Genomic DNA, 26,429 nt, shown 5'->3' with positions numbered 1-26,429 from the left:
TGCTGGGCGGTGGATTGGCCGAGGTGGACCCGTAAGCTGGCCACCACGTTCACCTGATCTTACTCCAATAGATTTCTACTTTTGGGGGGTTGTGAAAAGTAAAGTTTACAGAGAACCTGTAGAGACCAGGGATGAACTGATTCTCAGAATTCGATTGACGTTTAAAGTAATGAAGACACGGCCCAACGAAGTGAGACGGGCAACTCGAAGCTTGATGAAACGCAGCAGAAGTTGCATAAACAGAAATGGAGGATATTTTGAATTCCTGTAAGCAGTGAGCATGATATGAAACTTGATTAGCATCTGAATGATTGCCATTAGTTTTTTTAATTCTGTAATTCATCTACTTTAAATTACTATTCTATGAATAAATTTTGTTGGATCTTGTAAAATTGTATGATTAATATTTTATATAGGATTTAGGCTATGTACTATAGGAAATAATGCAATAATCAGGTGATTTCACCCTTTTAGGATAACCACTTGATGCATGCTGTTTGTGAATTTCCTCATTCTGAAGGTGTTTATTTCAGGTATTAGAAGTTTTGAACACTTCATCGTGGAACTTACCTTTTCGAATTTATACTCATTCGAAAGCTTATGAAATTGAGAAGTTTTTGAAATATTGGAACCACTATAATTATTCAGAGAATAATCGGTCTGAAATTTGACTGTGAATTTGAAGAATATCATTTTTTCAAGTTTAAGCCCTAATAAAAAACTACAAAATATCTAACAACAGATAAAATTACATTAATCTTGTTCGAAATGTTTCTTTTCTTTTCAACAATACCCTTGAAATTGAAATTCGACCAGTAGTTTTCGAGTTATTGAGTATTTAATGACCGGAAGTAGGCATATTCTGAAAATATCGAAAAATCTATATACAGGGTGATTCATAATTATGGTAAAATAATTTAATACGTGATAGTAGAGGTAAAAATAAGAAAAAAAGTTCCTATAAACATATATCCATAAACGCTTCATTAGCGAGCTATACAGAGTGAAAGATTTTGCCCGGAATTCAGTTCCTCTGGTGAAGTACACCGATGCTGAATTGTTTGGGGACTAGTTTTTGAAAAACTTAAATGCTGGATTCATATGGAAAAATATCTGAAAAATTGAATAAAACTAGTCTGGAATCTGTAGTGTGAGTAGTTTTTGTGAAAAAAGTTGAAATATTCAAAAAATCTAAGTAGAAAAACACAGACTTTTACGTTTGATGCCCAATAACTTTCTTTAATGACCAGTAAACAAATAATTTTTCGCAATAAAAATTGTAGAGAATTTAATTCTGAAAAAAATGATGTAAGCTGTGTAAACTAAATTTAAATAAAAGTTGAATAAAATGTATTCTTATGTAGTACATTACACCACAAAATTTGCTGTTTTATGAGGAGAGAACTAACTCATAGGTTGTAGCTGATTGCAAATAGAACATTGATATTAAGAACAGCTGTTCCAAAACAGCTGATTTATTTTGTTTTAAATAAAACAATTTTTAAAAGAAATTATCAGCTGAAAATTATTTTCAGAAATATTTTAGCTCACTGTTGAACAAAAAAACAAACTGTAAGTTAGGCCTACTGTAGCCGCGCTGTGTTTTTTGTTTAACCTATTAACCAGTTATTTGTACCCATTTCACTTTGCTTCTGTGTTAAGAGTTAACTTTTTAAAAAATGGCAGGTAATCTTAGACATTATTCATACTCCGAATTAGCTGACATGCATTTAATGTATGGAATGGGACACTACTGTAATAGTACTGAAGCAAGACGTTTGTATCAAGAGAACTTTCCCAACCGAGTATGTCCAAGTTCAAGGTTTTTGCCACTATTCATCAACGTCTGTCTGAGACAGATTCTTTGATATCCAAAGAGCACATTTATGCAGGCAGACCCCGATCTACTAAGACTGTTGAGTTAGAAGAACAAGTTCTTAATGAAATTTATGAACATCCCGAGAAGAACACAAGAGAATTGTCAGTGCAGTTTAATGTAAATCAATCTATTATTTGGAGGATACTAAAAGAGCAACAATTACATCCATACCACCTCCAGAAAGTTCATAGTCTATTGCCACGAGACTGTATTCCCCGTGCTGGTATTTGCCGATGGTTTTTAGTAAAACTTGTTTACCCAAACTTTTTAACAACCGTTTTATTTACCGACGAGGCACACTTTACAAGAACAGCTATCATTAACGTCCACAACTAACATATTTGGGCAGCTGAGAATCCTCATGCCATCAATCCCAATCTTCCACAACATCAGTTTTCAGTAAACATTTGGGCAGGAATCATAGGAGATCATCTACTCCTGTTCGAGCTTCCTCCCAGGCTTAATGGCATAATCTACTAGTCTTTTGGTATAAGTTTAATGTCATTTAGATATGCTACTTTCATATAAAAAAAACGTTTCATAAAAAACCGAATATTTTATTTGCAATCAGCTACAACTTATGAGTTATTAGTTCTCTCCTCATAAAACAGCAAATTTTTGTGGTGTAATGTACTACATAAGAATACATTTTATTCAACTTTTATTTAAATTTAGTTTACACAGCTTACATCATTTTTTTCAAAATTAAATTCTCTACAATTTTTATTGCGAAAAATTATTTGTTTACTGGTCATTAAAGAAAGTTATTGGGCATCAAACGTAGAAGTCTGTGTTTTTCTACTTAGATTTTTTGCATATTTCCACTTTTTTCTCAAAAACTACTCACACTACAGATTCCAGACTAGTTTTATTCAATTTTTCAGATATTTTTCCATATGAATCCAGCATAAGTTTTTCAAAAACTAGTCATCAAACAATTCAGCATCGGTGTATTTCACCAGAGGAACTGAATTCCGGGCGAAATCTATCACCCTGTATAGCTCACTAATGAAGCGTTTATGGATATATGTTTATAAGAACTTTTTTCCTTATTTTTACCTCTACTATCACGTATTAAATTATTTTACCATAATTATGAATCACCCTGTATATCGAAAACTAAGGTCGATAGGAAAAAAGTTTACTGAACATTTTTGGTCAGAAATGTTGTGAAGAGTCTATGGTCAACGGTTGTTACAACACCTTGGTGGGACACTGTGTTGTATATTTTCCAAGCCCAAATCTGTTCCTATTCCAATTTAAACAACACACAATCCAAAAATATTAAAGTATTGCATTAGCACCAGCTGATGAAAAGTTAAATGCGCGTGTTCGTGGCACATGAGTCTGTACGCACCTCTGAATAGCTTTCAACATAAAACGGCAAAATTATAACTTACGTCAACATTGGAATCTGTAGTGGAACCTTTCCGTGTCTCATTTTGAGTGCTCTGTAAACAGCCATGGAGATTGTACACGAGATTTTCGAGCTCAATTCTTTCTCAGATCCATCATACTTTTGCGTCTCGCAGTCTGATTTGAACTCAACATATACTCGGCTGCAACACAACAAAACATACACATTCAAATACAATTTTAACAGTTGTCATTTGTACAAAATGTCAAACAATTTTAAAATCTAGTCAGTAGATTGTTCATCTCGAGCGCCTCTGGTGCATGTCAGGTCCTAAGGATTAATACTCAGCGTAAGATCTCAATCACTCAATGTTCTCAATGCTTGCACACAGTAGACAATAATACTAACCAAAAACTTATTTATATAGAACTAGATCAATTATTATTACTGAAAATAACCATAAAATAATTATTGAAAATAACCATACAGTACTCACTTACTTTATTATGTATTGATAATAAATTGCTTTTTCAAAGACACCAGCACTCTCATTATTCATCCAATTGTAATTAACAATAAATTATTCATTTCTAGTTATTTTTTCTCTAAGTTGATAAATATTTAGTAGGCTATTGGTAAAAATCTGCAGAAGAATGTATTTAGAACACTCACTTTGAATTAAGAGTAAGGAAGGATTGTGAGAATACTATCTAAGAATAGGTAGAAATATTAGCAACATGTAGGTAGCGAGAGGATTAGTTCTATGATTTGAAAAATGGATGGTACTAAAACCAGATACTACTTCTTGAAGCTTCGTCTTCACGAATAGACGACGGGTTTATGAGGCGATTAAATCTGGACTGGAATTGTTACTAAAACCCTTAAAATTACTATTCAATAAAATTCTAAGAGAAAGAATAATTCCAGCTAAGTGGAAAAGGAGTAAAGTAATTATTCTATTTAAGAAAGGATCCAGATCAGACAAAAGAAATTATCGGCCCATTACCCGTCATCAACCATCAACCTTGTACAAGATATTTTACAATAATAATAAAAAACCGAATAATTAACAGGATTTATGAAAACCACTCAATAGATCAAGCCGGATTCAGACCAGGTTTCTCAACTGTTGTTCAATTACAAGCCGCCATTCAGTTAATAGAGAAATGCCAGGAGTAAAAAATCCCTCTATATTTAGAATTTGTTGATTTTCATAAGGCTTTCGACAGTTTGAAACACGTCAAAATGTGGGAAGCTGGAGTGAAAAGAGAGTATATTGATATAATTGAGAGTTTATATGAAAATAGAGAGGTCTACGTGGAGCTGGAGAGAAGAGCAAGAAGTATGAAAGTGGAAAAAGGTGTCAAGCAAGGCTGTCCGCTATCACCAATAATCTTCAACTGTTGTTTAGACCATATTTTTCAGCAATTGCATTGGGAGATTAGAGGAATGCTGATAAATGTAGTCCAACTGAATAGAATAACTTGCGGTTTGCTGACGATGTGATGTTGGTCGCTGGAAGTGCTGGGGAGATGACAGAAATGTTGAATGAATTGATAGAGGCCAGTGAAAGGATGGGCCTTCAATTGAATGCGAACAAAACGAGAGTGATGACAAATTTCAACAAGGAGGAAGTAATGGTGAGATGTGGTAATATAGAATACGTCGAGGAGTATGAATATTTAGGTCAGCTTCTATCTTTTGATAACCGAACTGAGAAGGAGGTAAAACAAAGGATCAAAAAAGGATAGAGAAAATATTGGTCATTGAAAAAAATATTCAAAGGTGACTTCTCAAACAGCTTGAAATCAAACGTCTTGAGGAAATGCATATACCCGACAATTTTATATGGCGCACAGACCTGGTCATTGACATCGTAGGAGACTCGAGACTACTCAGACGAAAATGTTGAGGAACATACTTGGTCTACGGTTGAATCAGCGAGTCAGAAACACCCAGATTCTGCAGCACGTGAGAGTTAAATATCTACAAAAGGAAGCGCATCTCGTCAAATGGGAATGGGCAGAACACGTGGCGAGGATGGGCAAAGATATACACCGAATGGATTCCGCGCGACAGTAGAAGAACGACAGGACGCCCAGAGAAGGTGGCAAAGAATCTTGGACAATTCGTAAATATATTGTGAATTTTGTTATTTCAAGATGATTTCAACTGCCAACCAAAAATTACCTCAATTGAGAGGCTTTTGTTCATTTCATGAATGTCAATAAAGCTATTATCCTATTATATTAAGCGAGCAATTTCTGTATTTATATATCTGGTTATTTATGTTTTACGGATCTCGAAAACGGTTCTAACGATTTTCACGAAATTTGGAACATAGTAGGTTTATGATATGAATATTCGATTGCACTAGGTCTCATTCTTTGGAAAACTTGCTGAACGACATTAAAAGGATAATTCATCCTTGGAAAACAGATGATAATTTCGTCGTCTCTCGATAACAGAAGATGCGTGTGCCTGTGTGGGAGATAGACGGAATTATTTCCAGATTTGTAATCATAATCAATCAGCGAGATTTTATCTAGCTAGACAATTTAATAGATTTGATCAATATAATCTGATTTGTTGACATGACATGATAATCCTCCTAAACTAGAGTATATCATCATTTTCAAAGTTGATCATTATTTCACAATTTCAAGTGATTAGTGAGTGTTATTTTGTTATTCAATTTGGTTTTTATATAATATAAATTATAAATGTTTTGTTTTCAAATGTTTGAACAGAAAATTTAACCTGAATTCAAGTGTATGGAACATAACCTACTTTCTGGACTATTTATAGTGTATAAATCAAAATTCGGGAAAGAAACAGTTTTGGGCTGTGCCTGTTAGTACTTCCCCAATCATTTTAAAGAATTGTGTTCGGTTTATCAAAAATCAATAAATAAATAACGAGCAAAGCTCGGAGTCCCGGTATTTATTATTATATGAGGAGAACCAAGTGAGACATCCCTCATAATACAAGGTTTAGCGTTCTTGTACACCCACCTCATAGTCTTTTGGAGAGTGGCCAGTTTTATATTATGGGACTGAAAATATTCAATTCATTTCCATCTCACATCACAGAAATTGTTTGAAAATTCGAAAAAAGAAAGGTTCTAAAGAACAATTCGAGATTTCCTTAATGTATTGTGTCCATACAAATCAGAACAGAGAGTTTAAAAGAACACTCATGGAATACCTTATTGTATTGTGTCCATACAAATTATCAAGGATTCCGTGATGCAGTTTCATATGACAAATAAGTAAAGTAAAATACTAACCTGCTGCCATCAAATGAGACCTTGATATCGCAGCTCGGAACTCCGCAATGTGAAAACAGCTTCTTGATTGCGTTAGAGTACAAAGGACCAGGCTGTCCCAGAGCAAAGTTTGATAAGTAAACAGTGTTGGCCGGGTCTCTGGATCCCAGCAGTTTAACAGCTTCCCTGTCAATTTGCTGTCCAACCAAATCTCCCCTGAAAAAGAAGTTTGGATAGCACGCTCCAGCCAGGATCATCTAAACAAAAACAAAAGCAATTAGACACACTTATTTTATTTGGAAAAACAAAAACAAGTGAGTTACAAAGACATACATTATAACAATTACTTTCTTGTAAGGTTATCTAGTGTAGCAGAACGGTTTTGAAATTGTCTTTAATCGGATTTAAAGTTGATGTTACTATATTATTATAATAATAATTTATTGGTGTAAAGCAAAACATATTAATACACATTGCTTGTTAGAATTATGTTACAAAATCCTGTGAGTATAATTTTTCAATATATTTTAAATCTTATTTCACACGCATAAATACGTTAATACTAAAATTGAATTTATGTCTGTAAATGAAAACCGGTAGTAGCTCCTCATCAGAGCATCAACCTAAGTAAAAAAAAAGATCTATTTTTAAATTAGACTCATCAAATTGTGTTTATACATGAACGATCAATTGTCCTACCTTCAAGAGAATCTGTTTCAATTTTGTCCAGGAAGGTGTTGATTTTGGTGGTTTTGATGGAACAACATTGAATCTTTTGAGACGATCGGTGACGTCTTCGACCAGCCTGGCCACTTCACGAATCACTGGTATTTGGATGAAGTAGCGTTTGGCCCACATCGATTCAGACTCACCGTTCGAAATGTTGAACTTGCCAGACGTTAACAGTGATCTCCACGTCTACAATTCAAAAGTGAAACATTTACCAAAATTTTAGAATACACCTGTATTTCAAGTGACCCACGATAAATCTGGATTCCACACATCAGAGTCCAGTCAATATAGACATAAAAAGGGGGTGTGTTTGCAATTTATACTGTAGTTATGATTTTTAATATATTATTTGGGTACATAAGAGAAGTCCTGAACCAATTTCTTCATGCAAAATTTCCTTGTGCTAGATACAGAGTGGCCCAAAAACCTCGTATTTTCGGCTCATTTTCCAGTTTTCAGCTATTTCTGTCAAATCTCGTAATCGGACAGAAAAATTCGCTCTTGTCTTTTTTTTAGATCATAAAATTCTGAATAAACTGAGATCATTCGGAACTCTCTATCTTCAATGAGTACTGAGTTATGATTTTTCAAAAATGAGTGAAATTTGAAGGAGAAATAAATTTTGATTAATTTTAGTTTTTGATCAACAATATCTTACGATTGTTAACATAAGAGTTATAATTCAAAATCCCTCTGGGCGTATTTTTGTGCTCTACAATCTGAGATCAGGGAGAGCACTCTATCTCATATAGATTTCCAGGTGCACCTGTCAACAGCAATGCTCCTTGTATTGTGAAAAACACCTAATTTTCAGCTTCAACCATCATCACCAACTACATTGTTTTCACATTGATATTTCGCACAATGACATGCGTTCATGTTCTATGAGAATCACCCGCTAGATGCACTTCATTTCAGTATTCCCTAGTGGGAGAGGCGCGCTCAAGGACACTATAAGGATCAAAATTTCAAGCACTGATAACTTTTGACACAATGCTCAGATTTCATCGTACTACACTTCATTCTTCTCGGCTCGTCAAGGCGGTCCAAAATCATGCGTCATAAGTCAAATTCGGTAGAAAAATGGGATATTTATTGTTGAGTGTACTTAAGCCCATATTCCAATACATAAAAAATGGCTGTTGAATTTCACATCCAATTCAATGATTGAAATCATTAGTTCCTTCTTCACCGCCTGGAGCGCTCATTTCTTCTGCTCACATTTTGTCTTCTCTCCAGCAGCTGCTGCGCTCTGGTGACTGCCTTTCAAAGCTGGACACAGCCTATGCAGTTATGACTTGCATTTTTGATTGCTGTTTTCTCATGTCGAAGGCGTTTTTCGTTCAATCTCTTCAAGTTTTTCTGGTGAAAACTTTGCTCAGTGCAATGGGATAATTCTATTCCTATTTCTTCATTCTTGTGAGTTGGTGGCGCGTGCGCGTAACGAATTGATTCAATATCAATTTTATTTTCCTTTGGGTGAACCCGTATCAACATCTACTTTTGACTGTAACTTGGCGTGCCTTGTTAATATTTTGTGAATCTACTTCAACACTATCATCTACTTTCAACTTGGATTGACGTGCCTTGTTGCTATTAATGAATCTGTTTCAATATCATATTGAATCTTCTTTTAAACTTGATTTCGAACTGTAACTTACTAATGTTTGGTAATGCCCTGCCTTTACTTGACTGTTGTGTTTAAACTGGTAGCCACACACTTGCTTAGGCTTACCTCAGTTTCCATATGAACTGGACAATTCAACTAAAGTTAGCTCTTCAAATATTGAACAGTGATTAATATTTTCTTGGAAGATCTTTCAATGTTTCCAAACGAACTGGGAGTTATCAATGTGCTGTAACCAATCATCCTATCCATACAAGTGTTGGAAATCTGCATCAATTCATCACGGACAGTATACCCATACTTCAAGCAAGCCTACCTTGACTATTTCCTGGAGCCAACTTGAACACCACTATCATGTTGAAACCCTAGGTAACTGCATATTTTTACCATCTTTGTATTTGCTAATTACCTTTATCTTCCTATCCCTTAAATAAGGTTAGGGTTGAGTTTTATTACTTGGATCTATTTACTTAGGCTATTTTTGATTTTTTGTTGCTTCATCATAGGTCAGATTTTTGTATGAAACAAGAATAACTATGACAACCTATTGTAATGTTTTCAATCATTCAGTTCAGTGTTTGAATTTTCAATCATGAATGTTGTCAGAACATAATCTTTTCTTGTTCATGATGCAACTTACTATTGCAGAATCACTTAACATATTAATATTGGTTACTTGGTAAAATATTGTACATCACTTGCTTAGGCTAGTTTTTTTTGATCATCACAATTTATTATTGACTATAATTTATAGTAAACAATTATTATAAATAATATTATTATATTCACAATTATTATTATATTCACAATTATTATTATTCACAATTTATTATAAATTTTCCATATTAAACCTCAATGGTTATTGTTTTTGAACTGCCTCTAATGATTCTTTATGTTTATCAGTTATCTTGATTGTCTGTTTCTCCATTTAAACTTTTATGTTTACTGATCTTAACAATTTGTTATCAACTTTAATTCTGTACGATTTTTGAGCTACTTTTATTCACCATCAAACATTATTGTTCTGCCATTTCTATTTCAATACATTTATATACTGCTCACTTGGTATTTTTTCTCCAAGAACCTATTCATGTTAGTAATAATTTTTCCGTCTTTTATGAAACAAAGACGGTGGTCCTCCTTATTATTAAAATTATATTGTATCTGGGTCAATGACCAATAAGCAAAATATTTAAATCACATTGACCAGCCGCTCTATACTGATCCACTAGCTACCAGAATTCGCACTCAGAAACAATATGGCCAATTTCTATATTCAAAGCTATGTATCTCGGTAACCCCTTATTATAAATAATGATAATGATGCTAATGATAATGATGCTAATGACCTAGAAGTTGATAATCGTAGTCTAGTTACAATACATTCACAGGAGAGTTCGAACGAACAAGTAGTTATTGCGGAAGATGACAAAATAATCAATGTTGAACAAAATCAAATCATTTTAGAACGTGGCAACAAAGAACCTGTTATCAGAAAGTTTTTACAAAAACAGATTGACTCTATATTTTCATAGTTCATCCACTCCTGAAGAAATAAATGATGTGTGTATACAATACTTGAAACCCAACACACTTTATGGGATACTTTGCTCCAGGACAGGTGTATTGGAAAAAGAATATGAAATGATTTTTGAAAATTTTAAGAATGTTATCATTGCTAATTTTAATTCTGTGAAACTTAGGAGATATAAGAAACTGAATTTGGATATAACTGATTCAGAGGAACAAAAAGAAGTTGTAACCAATTATCATGTAGGAAAAACGTATCACCGTGGAATTAATGAAAGCTATAACCACATTCGAAGAGAATACTATTGGCCTACCATGCTTAAAGACATTACAGAATACATAAATAAATGTTCAGTATGTGCTAAAGTGAAATATGATAGAAGACCTGTTCAAGTTGAATACAAAATTACCCCAACTCCTGACAAACCTTTCGAAAATGCAGATTGACACGTTTCAATACAGTAGAATAAAATTCCTCACGATAATAGATTGCTTTTCGAAAAAACTCATGGCATATCCACTAACAAGTTTGAACCAACTTGAAATACAGTCTTGTTTGAATGATTACTTTTCTCTATTTCCATGCCCTAAGACAATCCAAATGGATAATGGTCGTGAATTCGACAATGCTGGACTTCGAGATTTTTTGCGTTTATATAAGATAGAACCTTATTATATAACACCGGGACATCCAGATTCCCAGGGTTTATTGGAACGAGCACACTCGACACTCATTGAACTCCTTAATGCTATACAAATGGAAAATAAAGACAACAAACCCGAAGATAATATGAAACTTGCAATTATCGCATTCAATAACACAATAAATTCAACTTTGAAACTAACTCCTATGGAAATGACTTTTGGTGTATCGAAAAATCCATATGTTGATGAAATAACGGAAGCCCTTATTGCTGAAGAAAGAACAAACGCCTATCTAGAAAAACTGAAAACTATTCACAAACTAGTAAAAGATAAAGTAGGACAAGAAAAACAAAACAGAACTGATCGCTTAAATCAAACTAGAGAAAAGATTTTGAAATGCCTAACGAACCCTTCATAAAGACAACGTTTAATAAAAGGACAAACCCAAATTTTTCAAAGTGAACTACAATAGGAAACTCAATTAGCTACTAATCCAAGAGCGATTCAGAAACGACCCTTCAAACTTCACCCGAATCGAGTGAAGCGAGCTCGAAAGAAAAAGAAATCAACTAATTTATCTGTTTCAGGTAACAATGTTTCTTCTGCTGATGCTGCTCCTAACACCAGCAAACCCCTATAGATTGACTGATCTAAGTAAAACATCAGGCATCACTCCTATCAAAATTCAGGACTCGTTCATAATAAATGAAACCTTCACATACATGCATAATATTAATGTAAACATGTTGCGTATCGAATTAAATACAATCAAAAGAACAATATTCACTTTGCGTGAACACAATATCGATCAAGGCCGTCTAGACATCATAACAATGCATTTAAAGTACACAGAAACAAAACTAGATCACATCAATATCAGCAAAAATAGAAATAAGCGTGGAATTTTCAATGGACTTGGCTCAGCTATTTCATGGGTAACCGGTAACATGGATGCGAACGACAAAGAAAAATACGACAAAATATTATTTCAAGTTCAGTCGAATGAATACTGCTTACAGCATAATATTGAGAATCAATTTTCAGTAAACAAAGGCTCATTGACGATTTTATGCTGATGTGAAAAAGATTCATGGGAATAATTTGAAAATTATAAATTATTTCAAAACTCTCTCAAATGAAACTACGACTGTACAGCTGAACCAGCAATTTTCCCTTTTATTTAGCTCATTAAGTTTGCTCTTTAATAAAATAAGCGATTTAGATACTAGTTTGGAGTTTTGTAGATGAATATTCTACATTCTAGTATCCCATAAAGAAATAAATAATATTATTTCTGAATCGAATGTAAAATTGATTTCTGAAGAACCAGGAGTATTATGGCAATTAGCAAAGGTACACTGCTCAATATATAAAGAATATATATCCTACTTCATTGAATTCCCTTTAAAATCACCTACTTATGAAACCTTATTCTTATTATCCTATCCTGTTTATCGTAATACTGAAGTTACCACCATTCATGAATATCCTTCCCTTATCCTGAGATATGACGAAATTTTATCTGGTAAATGTGAACTTTTGTGTGACAACTACTACTGCAGAAATGTGACAGTGATAAAAAATAAGTGTATAAGTGAAGTGTTAGAAGATAAGAAATTAGAACACTGTAAACAATTAGTAATTAATGAATCTGCTTCTTTTGTAAAATTCATTCCAATTATCAATCAATATCTACTGTACAAAATTGACAAAGCTATTATTTTATCAGACAAAAAGAACACTACATTATATCCAAAATCAACTCAATTATTGTATCTTAATAAGTCAGAACAGTTATTCGAACATCCTAAAATACATGAATATTGGGAAAGTGATATATCAATCCCATCTGAAGTTCCATTTCGTAAATGAAAACAAACTTTTCATTTGATATTATACATGAAGCAAATATTAAGATTGAACCACTACTAGCAATAGAAGAACTTAGCATTGCAAAAGACAATACTTATTATATTTGGATTTTTATTATATGTTTTATTGTTATTCTTAGTATATTTATTGTATTTAAATTATATAACTTTATTAAATATGTAACTTCTTTACGAAATAATTGTAGAAATGTTAATGTAGCAGCAATTCGCAAGCCCCAACATTTGTTCTTGGGCCTTGCCTCCAAACCCAAAATTCTGATCGCTGAGGACAGCTTCAGTCTAGGGGTGGAGGAGTTAAATATCTATAGTAATAGTATTACAACCCTATTGTTACAGAATATAGCTGACTATGCATTGTCTTCTTTATGTCTCAATTAATTATTTTCAGGCAGTTCTACTCAAACTCTTGACGAGAGCACTCGGCTCTCGAAATTCTTTAATTCGGTATTTTCTGTAGTTGTAGTGTTAATAAAGTTTCAATTTTTAAAAACTCAGTCGTGTCGTCCAATCACTTAACTATTGACATCGTAGCTAGATAGGAGACTCGAGACTACCCAGACGAAAATGTCCAGGAGCATACTTGGTCCACGGTTGAATCAGCGAGTCAGAAACACCCAGATTCTGCAGCACGTGAGAGTTAAATATCTACAATAGGAAGCGCATCTCGTCAAATGGGAATGGGCAGAACACGTGGCGAGGATGGCACCGGAACGCTGGGCAAAGATATACACCGAATGGATTCCGCGCGACAGAAGAAGAACGACAGGACGCCCAGCCATTAGATGGAGGGACGAGATCGCTCAGCGTGTAGGAGATATGTGGCCGACAACAGCCACGGATCGGAGAAGGTGGCAAAGAATCTTGGACAATTTGTAAATATATTGTGAATTTTGTTATTTCAAGATGTTTTCAACTGCCAACCAAAAATTACCTCAATTGAGAGGCTTTTGTTCATTTGAATGTCAATAAAGCTATTATCCTATTATATTAAGCGAACAATTTCTGTATTTATATATCTGGTTATTTATGTTTTACGGATCTCGAAAACGGTTCTAACGATTTTCACGAAATTTGGAACATAGTAGGTTTATGATATGAATATTCGATTGCACTAGGTCTCATTCTTTGGAAAACTCGCTGAACGACATTAAAAGGATAATTCATCCTTGGAAAACAGATGATAATTTCGTCGTCTCTCGATAACAGAAGATGCGTGTGCCAGTGTGGGAGAGAGACGGAATTATTTCCAGATGTGTAATCATAATCAATCAGCGAGATTTTATCTAGCTAGACAATTTAATAGATTTGATCAATATAATCTGATTTGTTGACATGACATGATAATCCTCCTAAACTAGAGTATATCATCATTTTCAAAGTTGATCATTATTTCACAATTTCAAGTGATTAGTGAGTGTTATTTTGTTATTCTATTTGGTTTTTATATAATATAAATTATAAATGTTTTGTTTTCAAATGTTTGAACAGAAAATTGAACCTGAATTCAAGTGTATGGAACATAACCTACTTTCTGGACTATTTATAGTGTATAAATCAAAATTCGGGAAAGAAACAGTTTTGGGCTGTGCCTGTTAGTACTTCCCCAATCATTTTAAAGAATTGTGTTCGGTTTATCAAAAATCAATAAATAAATAACGAGCAAAGCTCGGAGCCCCGGTATTTATTATTATATGAGGAGAACCAAGTGAGACATCCCTCATAATACAAGGTTTAGCGTTTTTGTACACCCACCTCATAGTCTTTTGGAGAGTGGCCAGTTTTATATTATGGGACTGAAAATATTCAATTCATTTCCATCTCACATCACAGAAATTGTTTGAAAATTCGAAAAAGAAAGGTTCTAAAGAACAATTCGAGATTTCCTTAATGTATTGTGTCCATACAAATCAGAACAGAGAGTTTAAAAGAACACTCATGGAATACCTTATTGTATTGTGTCCATACAAATTATCAAGGATTCCTTGATGCAGTTTCATATGACAAATAAGTAAAGTAAAATACTAACCTGCTGCCATCAAATGAGACCTTGATATCGCAGGTCGGAACTCCGCAATGTGAAAACAGCTTCTTGATTGCGTTAGAGTACAAAGGACCAGGCTGTCCCAGAGCAAAGTTTGATAAGTAAACAGTGTTGGCCGGGTCTCTGGATCCCAGCAGTTTAACAGCTTCCCTGTCAATTTGCTGTCCAACCAAATCTCCCCTGAAAAAGAAGTTTGGATAGCACGCTCCAGCCAGGATCATCTAAACAAAAACAAAAGCAATTAGACACACTTATTTTATTTGAAAAAACAAAAACAAGTGAGTTACAAAGACATACATTATAACAATTACTTTCTTGTAAGGTTATCTAGTGTAGCAGAACGGTTTTGAAATTGTCTTTAATCGGATTTAAAGTTGATGTTACTATATTATTATAATAATAATTTATTGGTGTAAAGCAAAACATATTAATACACATTGCTTGTTAGAATTATGTTACAAAATCCTGTGAGTATAATTTTTCAATATATTTTAAATCTTATTTCACACGCATAAATACGTTTACAGAAATCAAATAGAGTCTAGCATGACAAATACAATAATTCAACTAAATTTAATTTATGTCTGTAAATGAAAACCGGTAGTAGCTCCTCATCAGAGCATCAACCTAAGTAAAAAAAAGATCTATTTTTAAATTAGACTCATCAAATTGTGTTTATACATGAACGATCAATATTGTCCTACCTTCAAGAGAATCTGTTTCAATTTTGTCCAGGAAGGTGTTGATTTTGGTGGTTTTGATGGAACAACATTGAATCTTTTGAGACGATCGGTGACGTCTTCGACCAGCCTGGCCACTTCACGAATCACTGGTATTTGGATGAAGTAGCGTTTGGCCCACATCGATTCAGACTCACCGTTCGAAATGTTGAACTTGCCAGACGTTAACAACGATCTCCACGTCTACAATTCAAAAGTTAAACATTTACCAAAATTTTAAAATACACCTGTATTTCAAGTGACCCACGACAAATCTGGATTCCACACATCAGAGTCCATAATTATAGTCCAGTCAATATAGACATAAAAAAGGGGGTGTGTTTGCAATTTATACTGTAGTTATGATTTTTTAATATATTATTTGGGTACATAAGAGAAGTCCTGAACCAATTTCTTCATGCAAAATTTCCTTGTGCTAGATACAGAGTGGCCCAAAAACCTCGTATTTTCGGCTCATTTTCCAGTTTTCAGCTATTTCTGTCAAATCTCGTAATCGGACAGAAAAATTTACTCTCGCCTTTTTTTCAAAGATTATAAAATTCTGGATAAAATGAGATCATCCGGAACTCTCTATCTCTAATGAGTACTGAGTTATGATTTTTCAAAAATGAGTGAAATTTGAAGAAAAAATCAATTTTGATGAATTTTAGATTTTGATCAACAATATCTTCCGATTGTTATCATTTAGATGTATGATTCAAAATCCCTCTGGCCGTATTTTTGTGCTCTACAATCTGAGATCAGGTAGAGCGCTCTATCTCATATAGATTTCCAGGTACACCTGACAACAATGCACAAGGAGCATTGTGAAAAACACCTAATTTTTAGCATCAACCATCATCACCAACTACATTGTCCTCACATTGATATTTCTCACAATGACATAGGTTCATGAGATTATGTTCTATGAGAATCACCCGTTAGATGCACTTCATTCCAGTATTCTCTTGTGGAGAGGCGCGCTCAAGGACACCTCAAGGATCAAAATTTCAAACACTTTTAACTTTTGACACAATGCTCAGATTTCATCGTACTACACTTCATTCTTCCCGGCTCGTCAAGGCGGTCCAAAATCATGCATCATAAGTCAAATTCGGTCGAAGAATGGGATATTTATTGTTGAGTGTACTTAAGCCCATATTCCAATACATAAAAAATGGCCAATTTCTATATTATGGACTTTTTATTATTTCTCGAATATTTAAGTCGTTGGCCGACTTAGAGGAAAAGGTTCTCAATAAACGTTGTAGGCCGTTTCTTCCTGAATCCAATGATATATATAGTTTGGGGGTTACGATCATAGATGCGGCGGTGGGAGGGGGATAAGTAGCACTGTTACGCTGCGGCGCGGTCCTCCCCCATGATTAATGCGCGTAGTGGCCTGTCTATCGCATCGCTCCTACTAGTCTATGCATTCAAATTATGTATTTCAGGAACGCTATCTTATGTATTTTCGGTCGCTGAACACGATTTTTCAACTCTCAAGCCTCAATAATTAATAATTCTCATCATAATATACAAATTATGGTCAAAATTACATACTTTATTATTTATAATTACATTGTAATGAAGAACCATCTTTTTAGGAATCCTATATGTGTTTCTCAGTCGATAAAAAACTAATATTTCATGAAGAGACAATAATTATTCGATTTAGTTCAATTATCACTTTGGAATTGCGAAAGTCAATTAATGGAGTAAGTTAAACAAATTATATAGGCTACCCCATATAGAGCACCGTGTAACACCAGTAAAATATTTTCTTCATATAAATTTATAGTTGAATCACAAATAATGCTAATTATTCCCATGTGATATGACTAAATATTTGATTTCAAAGGAGATGCAACTCTCTATCAACTGATTTCTCTAACTCAAAGACCTTAAAGAGATATAGACCCACAATGCCTATGCCTTCCCAATGATAGCTCTTACTTGAAATTGAAGGCCGCCATTTTAGCACGAGATATTATATATTATTTATTTGTAATACTATAGATCACAAAGGCATTGGTGGCATTGGTATGTAATAATCTTATGGGTTGCCCCCTCAATGGCGGATTTCAATTCCAAGTACGACACTAGCGCTGCATGTGAGTCTATGCATCTTAAGGTCTTTGCTCTAACTTATATCTACGAATAGATACTTTTCATCTGGCTGAGTTTGACTGATTGTCTTGGGATGGTACTTGAATGAAAGTTGAATTGAAGATATCTTTGTTGAATCTGGAATATTTTGGAGAGAATACTGTTAGAAATCTATTGAGGGGAGATCAGTATAATCAAGGTGTGAGAGCAAGCAATCAATTCAATGAAACAACTACAAGAAGGACTCATGAACGGTTCAAATATGAGAGATTGTCAACGTATATTTGAAAGAAGTCTGAAGCTATTTGTGGAGTTTTTTTAGAATCACAATGCAAAATCAATGACTACTTGAAATTTATGACTGATTATTGTAACATAGTTTGAATTATCTTCAATTGTATTCGTGCTCTTAAGGAAGGACTCTGGTATTGCACATAGAAACTGGTCGAGAAAAGATCCCATACTTTTTTCATTCAATCACACAAACTATGCAATGGAGTCTGTGTTATATCTAGAAAATATGAAAAAATACCCATAGAAGTAGAAAATCATTTCCAATAAGGAAACATTAACTCTATACAGTCAATACATTGACTCTCTGTCAAAAGGAAACCTTGAAGATGTAATAATGTGACAACCGTTCATGCTTTGGAACAAACCCTCATTCGATCATCTAAAACTCATAGGTGAGTGATTGGAATACCTAGTCTTCAAAGGCTTTCCTAAAATGGCTGCTACTATATAAATAAATCTTCCATCAAAGATATTCTGTTCAAGTATGTTGACATGTGACATCATTATGGATATCACTGGAGGGTGTGAAGAAAGTCATCGAAGGAAGTAAAACAATAATAATGAGAGATGAGAATGATTTCCAGAAGCATAACCTTCTCACGAGAACATTACATTTTTCTTCAAGACTCTGATGGAAAACAGAATCTGCATAATGTTATCAATGGTCTGGAAGCAAGTGAAGAAATGTGTGATTCTCTTTTGAATGTAAAAAGAAATAGTTATTCGGTCTCCAACGATTTTTATCTTAACATAGTTGTGGCAAATTGTAAAAGTGTATTCTCACCTATAAAAAAACAGAGCTCTGTCATTCTCCACGATGCACTTAAACAAAAAATCCTAGTTTTAGTTCATTCTAGAACAAAAAGATCTGATCTCTGTATTTTTACTAGGTAGCTGTTTAAAGATAATTCAACATTGAAGTTTTAGTGCAGCATGCATTTTTACAATAACCGCAATCTCTGTCAACATCTGATGGATATTTGAAAAAAAACTATTAATCTCACTTGGTCCATGAAATTGTAAGTGGAACTAGTTGTGGATTTGACTAAATCCCTAAATATCGTTGACAAATTCTCGTAATGATAACATGGCTCTCCTGAATTCAACTCCTACTTCACTTTTCAAAACTTTCAATACGCTGCAAGATTATAGAAACTTTGTGATGAGAAGAATCATGAAAATTCTCAATGAAGATGGAGTGATACAGGTGGACATTGTTTTTCATGTCTATGGTCTAAATTCAAACAAAAGTAGTGAACATACTAGAAGCAGCAAAGTAAAAGAATCACTCCAATAATAGGCTCTCCAAACCATCGAGACTTGATTTCTAAATCTGTGGCAAAGATTTGCACGTTAACATACGTTTAACATACGTTAGCTACGTGCAGGAATACATTCATTCATCCATTTGTGGATTGAATTACAAATCATATAATATTATGTTTGAGAAAGAATCACAGGCATCGCCCAAAACTATTCTATTCCCAACTTTTGATACTCAATAACTTGTTACTATTTCAAAACAGTCTGAACGGGAATACCATAATGGATGAATCAATCAAAAGTTAGTGAATACCATTATAATAATACTGTTAGAAATAATTTGAATGAATATTAAAATTTTCATTTCATTTTGATTTGACACATATATATTATTATAATTTATTGGATATAATTTCTCGAAAGTTCACGACAAACTGAAGATTCATGAAAGATAATAACTTTCATACTAAACATAATTATTATTATGATAAAAAATGAATGATGAATTCCATATCCATCTTTAAGAACTAAGAAATTCCACAAACACTTCTTGGAAATTAACTGACCACACTATATCAAGTAAGCGTGGCCAGTGTGTAATTAATAATTTAGCCTGCAGCGCATCACAATAAATGACTTTGAAATAAAAACAATAAAACACAAACACATATTAATATTTTCATTATTCTATCTTAATATATTCCTTGAAACCCAAGTTTCGTTTATTTCAAACAGTCATTTCTTAGTTTCCTTGCAGAATGAGATGAAGTTTGTAATTTTGACCATAATTTGTATATTATGATGAGAATTATTAATTATTGAGGCTTGAGAGTTGAAAAATCGTGTTCAGCGACCGAAAATACATAAGATAGCGTTCCTGAAATACATAATTTGAATGCATAGACCAGTAGGAGCGATGCGATAGACAGGCCACTACGCGCATTAATCATGGGGGAGGACCGCGCCGCAGCGTAACAGTGCTACTTATCCCCCTCCCACCGCCGCATCTATGATCGTAACTTCCAAACTATATATATCATTGGATTCAGGAAGAAACGGCCTACAACTTTTATTGAGAACCTTTTCCTCTAAGTCGGCCAACGACTTAAATATTCGAGAAATAATAAAAAGTCCATAATAAAAAAATACATTTTTCGAGATATTTTATTTTTTTACGGAAAAACTATGCGGTTTATCGCAAAAATGTAGAGGACCACATTGAAAGCCAGTTATGTGTACATAATATTGAGAAAAAATTCAAAGCTGTACTATGAATAGTAACTGCAGGACAGGTGATTTTATAAGCGCGCGTTTTTTACAACTTTCCCCCCTCCCCCCCAATCTGTCGACCACCCTGGGACGTGACGACATCGAGTTTCATATACACTAAAGACCCCCTAACAATAATCCGAAGTCAAATTCTCTGCCTCTCTCATGTATGCTCAATGTAAGCCAGCGCCTGGACTAAATAGAATTTTCTCTTTCATCTGCTGTAAACGATTTATGGAAAAATATGCTCGAAAAGTGAGATTTGATTGTTGAAAAAAATCCGGAAATTGTAGATATTTTTCTCATATTAACAGTTTATCAGACTCGTTTTAGAAACTCTTGACCAACAGTAAAATCACGAAAAAAATGTAAAAACTGAAATTGCCATTTTTAAAATCTTCTGTAACTTTTGAATCGTATTGGAATCGGAAGTATTATTCATTGCAGATGAAAGAATAAATTCTATTGTACTTTTTAAGATCAAGTTATGATTTTTATAATAAGGGGTTACCGAGATACATAGCTTTGAATATAGAAATTGGCCATTTTGTGTGTATTGGAATATGGAATATAAATTCCCTTGTGATGAGCAGATTACAGAAAGAAGCTTGTATTGAGGAGTGTCATCGCTTGACCCTGTATATAGAGCTGGGATTGATTGACAAACAAGCAGCCATTAAAGTTTAAGTACACTCAACTATAAATTTTCCATTCTTCGAACGAATTTGACTCATGATACATGATTTTGAACCGCCTTGACGAGCCGAGAATAATGAGGTGCAGTACAATGGAATCTGAGCATTTTGTCAAAATGCGAGCCTCTTCACTAGGAAATACTGAAATTAAGTGCATCTAACGGGTGATTCTCATAGAACATAATCTCATGAACCTATGTCATTGTGAGAAATATCAATGTGAGGACAATGTAGTTGGTTATGATGGTTGATGCTGAAAATTAGGTGTTTTCACAATACAAGGAGCATTGTTGTCAGATGTACCTGGAAATCTATATGAGATAGAGCGATCTACCTGATCTCAGATTGTAGAGCACAAAAATACGGCCAGAGGGATTTTGAATCATACATCTAAATGATAACAATCGGAAGATATTGTTGATCAAAATCTAAAATTCATCAAAATTGATTTTTTCAAACAACAGTGCAAACACATACTGCAGCAGGTTGTTTGTGAACAAGACAAACATACAAACTTTACTCTGCTAGACATTAATAACAATATCACATTCAAGAAACTCTTGCACTGTATAGAAGGACTTGGATGTAATCCACTTGCTAACTACCATCTTGAAACGACCAACTGGAAGCGCTCTAATTTCTAGCGGCAACCTGTAGAATAATTTTATTTGCTGGAAATAATGGCTTTTGTAAGTTTTCCTCAGTCGAACGTGAGGCACTGTTAAATTCTCCCTATTCCTAGTATTGAAATTGTGGGTATTTGACTGGATATCAAAACTGGAAATTTTTTATCTCACCTATAACAGATATTGATAAATAAAAAGTGCCGGTAGGGTCATAATATTCAGCTGTCTAAAAGCTTCTCTACATGAATCCCTAACACCAAGGTTACTCATGATTCGTATTGCTTTTTTCTGCCACAAAAATGACCTGATGCTTTGGGTTGAGTTCCCCCAAAGATAAACACCATATGACAGAATAGAATGGAAAAATCCAAAATAAGTGGTTTTCAAAACTTGATGGCTAACGCAGAATTTTAATTTACGGAGCAATAACTCTAGCCAGTCTTTTACATAATTCCGTGATATGCACATGCCAATCAAGCTTTGAATCCAAGTGCATACCCAACAGCTTAATAGAGGTGACACCAACATCTGCTAATACATTATTATTGAGTGAAAAGAATATTTCTTCTGTCTTGCTCTTATTAATGCACAAGTCGTTTAAAGTGAACCATTGCTTTGCATCAACGTAGGATTGGTCCAACATATTCTGTACAACCCTCCTACTTACATTGGAATTTATCAGAGTGGTATCGTCTGCATAGAGCACAGGTAAAGTGTGAACACTGGACTGAAGGTCATTCATAAAAACCAGGAACAGAAACGGAGCCTTGAGGAACACCTGCTAGTACTTCCTTATATTAAGAATTCTCCGAGGTTTCAGCGACCACAACTTTCTGTTTCCAATTAATTAGCAGTAACGGTGACTGAGCGTAACGAGGAGTATCATGAGAAATCTTTAAAACATTTCAAACAGCCATACGGTAACATTGCAGGTCAATTATCAACTTGAATAAGACTCTATACTCGTGGAGATTGATAACTAAAGATAAAATAATTAACTTGAATACATTACAATTTGTTTACTTACATTGTAAGCATTAAGATATGCAATTGGATCACTGGTTAGGGAGTCTGCCCAAGTACATTTGGACAAATACGCTTCTAGATCTTTCTTGAAAGGTCTGCTGAACATACTCTTCACAGACATCGAACAAGCTGCAACCAATAGATCAACTTGAACAACGAAACCGTTCACGAGAATAATATCAGAATGTCGAAAGGATAATATTTGTGCAATTATATAAGAGATTTGAAATATCTTATTGAATTTATTGTTATTTAGTAAGCTTAGAAAATTTCTAATAACAGAGCGACAGAGTTTCAGGCATAAAAAGCATTCCACTTGAAATAGTGAAATCCTAATGGTAATAAAACAATGTAAGATATGGAGAAGAAGCTTGGTTTCTAGAGTGATTTTCTCAACTTTATGGAATAATTGAGTACTAAATTTATGAATTATAGATATAAAGAGAAGCATTGCTATTATTTTCCCTTTTTTCTAGCACAATATATTATTTCAAATATAGGAAATTTGTAGATTAATATAAAATTTAAATGTTGTAAAATTTAAAGAAACGTGTGTTAGATATAGCAAGTTATTATAATACTGTAGAACTTTCGCAATATTAATCAGCGGTTCTTAATAAATATCATGTGGGGAATTTGTATATAAATGAACTTTCCCTCGTAATCTTTACCACTTTGTATTGATAAGTTTTCAACAATTAAAAAAAGTGTTGAAATTGAAATTGGAATCTGAAACTCAAATTCAATTATTCATGAGACACTGATTTGGGAAAGATTTAATGTAATGAAATCATAATTTACAATAAGCAAAGCAAACTTACCCATTATTATGGCATCATTAAGCAAATTGAAGGCATGTCCGAGAAGAATGAGCTTGGTCATCGGAGGATCGATAGGTAGAGATCCCATCACATCTCCCATCACAGTCAAATCACCGTCATCATCTTTATATACCTTTCCTACCTTCATATAGAGTGCCCCGAGCTGAAAATTACAATATCATTACAGATTTGAACAATCTTCAACTGGAAAACAACCATTTTTATCACAATAAAATTGTGTGCTGAATCTTTATGATGTGCTCATAAACTGACATGTTGATTTTCATGTATTATATTCTGAATAAAAGTTTGATTAATTGATTTTTATGATTTACATGACAACTACGTGTAAATGATTATGATTATGATCTCTGCTGTATGATTTATTTTTCAAGCAGGCTACATATAATATTACATTATTTTTATGACAATAAAATTGTATGATGAATCTTTATGACGTTTTCGTGTTCATTTTCATGTATATTCTGGATAAAAGTTTGATTGATTAATTTTTATGATTTATATGACAACTACGTGTGATTTCTCTGTTGTATGATTTATTTCTCAAGTAGGCTACATATAAGATTTTAAGAGGTGTTTTCCAACTAATTCCTGCTCACAGGCTGCGACTAATGCAGAAGTAACTTTGTTAACTATTTTGTTATATTTAAACCATTTTTACAATTAAATTTATACTAAATTTACATCCCGTTGTTGTTATTCTATACTGATATTCACTTCAATAGTTTACTAGTCCTTGTAAATAGCATTGAAGCTTTCCATTTACACAATGCTGACAGTTTGTAGTAAATCTCACTAATTGTGAACGTCAATAAATCAGAGTTACAGAACTTGCAATAAGAATGTGGAATTTCAAACTCCAAAATTCGGGAATTCACCAATGTAAAAATACTATTATGAAACGGTTTTATAATGAGAGTATTTCAATCAATCAATAATTTTATTCAATTCAAACACAAGATACACAAAAGAAATAAAAAATACAAAACAACACAATAAAAAATAAATTTTCTAATAATACACAAAAAAACAGGCTTCAGGCTTCATCAAAAACACAAGTTGTAAGTCAAGACATGAGCGAAGCGAGCGAGTATCTCAAACATCTTCCAAGTGCTTTATAAACCGAATAGAACCGTTGCATACACTATTCTATCAAATATCAATATGGTGAGTTGCTTTTGGGTTGGAAATCAACAAACTACGGCAAAATGATTCACGTTATACTGAGTCAGCATTTTTTGAATGGTAAGCTTTGATGTTATTTATAAAGAATGCTGACAGTTGAAAATGAATCTCACTAAGTAAGTGCCAGCCCAGCATTGGTGTGTTGTTACCGTGTTATAATGTTGATATCGCCAGCATCGCATGACAATACAAACTGTGTAATAATGCTCAAGTCGTTGCCTAAAGTTCACTTTACAGTATAGTTTTGAAAATCCATTGACACCTGTAATAGCATTGGTTGACGTGTTGTAATGTTCACATTATAAATAGCATTGTCGTAGAAAAAGCATATGGTAGTTACCTCTTTCAATTTTAAAATTGTTTTCTTTATATTTGTCAAATCTGGAGGATCCATGGCCATAGCAAGAATCTTTTTAGGTTCTCCCATATCCAACTGTTTAGCCTTTAAAACACTGAGATCCAATGACGCAGTCAACATCTCTGGGGTGCTTTCTTGCTCCATTGTCTGAAAAGTGAAAGGTGCCATATTGAAAACTATAGTTTGCGGACTTGCTTCTATCAACTCAAATGATTAATGAGAATTACATCCACTGAAAATATGAAAACTTTTCTCTAAAAATTTCTCTAAGCATTTCTCTAAAAATCAATAGAAACTCGATACTGGAATTATTTTGGTTAAATATTGAAAGTGGTGAAGATTGGAGTTTTGAAAGTGTTGTGTCAGAATTAGAACAAAATATTTGAAGATTCTTGGTGAGATAAAGTGTAGTGTTTCAAGATTTACTCAAACAAATGATTGTTTGAAAGCTTGAAATTATGCGAAATTGATAACAATTAATTTCAACTTTCTTGAAAAGGGCTACTCGTATTTATGTAAAAATTAAAAAATAATCATAGTACCCTTTTTTAACTTTATATTATTTCTCACATAATTCGACTTATAAGTCATTTTCAAGTGAGTGAGTGAAATAAGCTATTAGTCCAATCACTATATAGATTGGTCCATGCAATTTATACTGTAGTTCTGATTTTTTAATATAATTATTATTTGGGTACATAAGAGAAGTCCAGAACCAATTTCTTCATGCAAAATTTCCTTGTGCTAGATACAGAGTGGCCCAAAAACCTCGTATTTTCGGCTCATTTTCCAGTTTTCAGCTATTTCTGCCAAATCTCGTGATCGGACAGAAAAATTCGCTCTTGTCTTTTTTTTAGATAATAAAATTCTGAATAAACTGAGATCATTCGGAACTCTCTATCTCCAATGAGTACTGAGTTATGATTTTTCAAAAATGAGTGAAATTTGAAGGAGAAATAAATTTTGATGAATTTTAGTTTTTGATCAACAGTATCTTACGATTGTTAACATATAGATTTATAATTCAAAATCCCTCTGGGCGTATTTTTGTGTTCTACAATCTGAGATCAGG

The 26,429-nt window shown here is 33.5% G+C and overlaps 1 protein-coding gene across 3 annotated transcripts in view; it reads right to left on the bottom strand.

The window, feature by feature from the left end:
- Positions 1-26,429, bottom strand: part of LOC111050670 (ATP-dependent RNA helicase TDRD9) — a 95,033-nt gene that overhangs the window by 33,320 nt on the left and 35,284 nt on the right. For 2 of the 3 annotated variants that reach the window (XM_039426267.1, XM_039426266.1), the window contains exons 10-15: positions 25,340-25,504; positions 23,794-23,956; positions 22,974-23,101; positions 15,676-15,894; positions 14,957-15,192; positions 3,280-3,438 (exon numbers count right to left, since the gene is read on the bottom strand). In XM_039426267.1, the coding sequence (XP_039282201.1) occupies positions 3,280-3,438; positions 14,957-15,192; positions 15,676-15,894; positions 22,974-23,101; positions 23,794-23,956; positions 25,340-25,504 (1,070 nt within the window). Of the gene's footprint in view, positions 1-3,279; positions 3,439-6,525; positions 6,762-7,203; positions 7,423-14,956; positions 15,193-15,675; positions 15,895-22,973; positions 23,102-23,793; positions 23,957-25,339; positions 25,505-26,429 lie in introns of all 3 variants that reach the window. The other variant, XM_039426268.1, reaches the window with a different exon arrangement.

The sequence above is a fragment of the Nilaparvata lugens genome, chromosome 4 (genome assembly GCF_014356525.2).
Source record: "Nilaparvata lugens isolate BPH chromosome 4, ASM1435652v1, whole genome shotgun sequence".
Taxonomy (NCBI): domain Eukaryota; kingdom Metazoa; phylum Arthropoda; class Insecta; order Hemiptera; family Delphacidae; genus Nilaparvata; species Nilaparvata lugens.
This window is presented reverse-complemented; position numbering and strand designations above follow the sequence as displayed.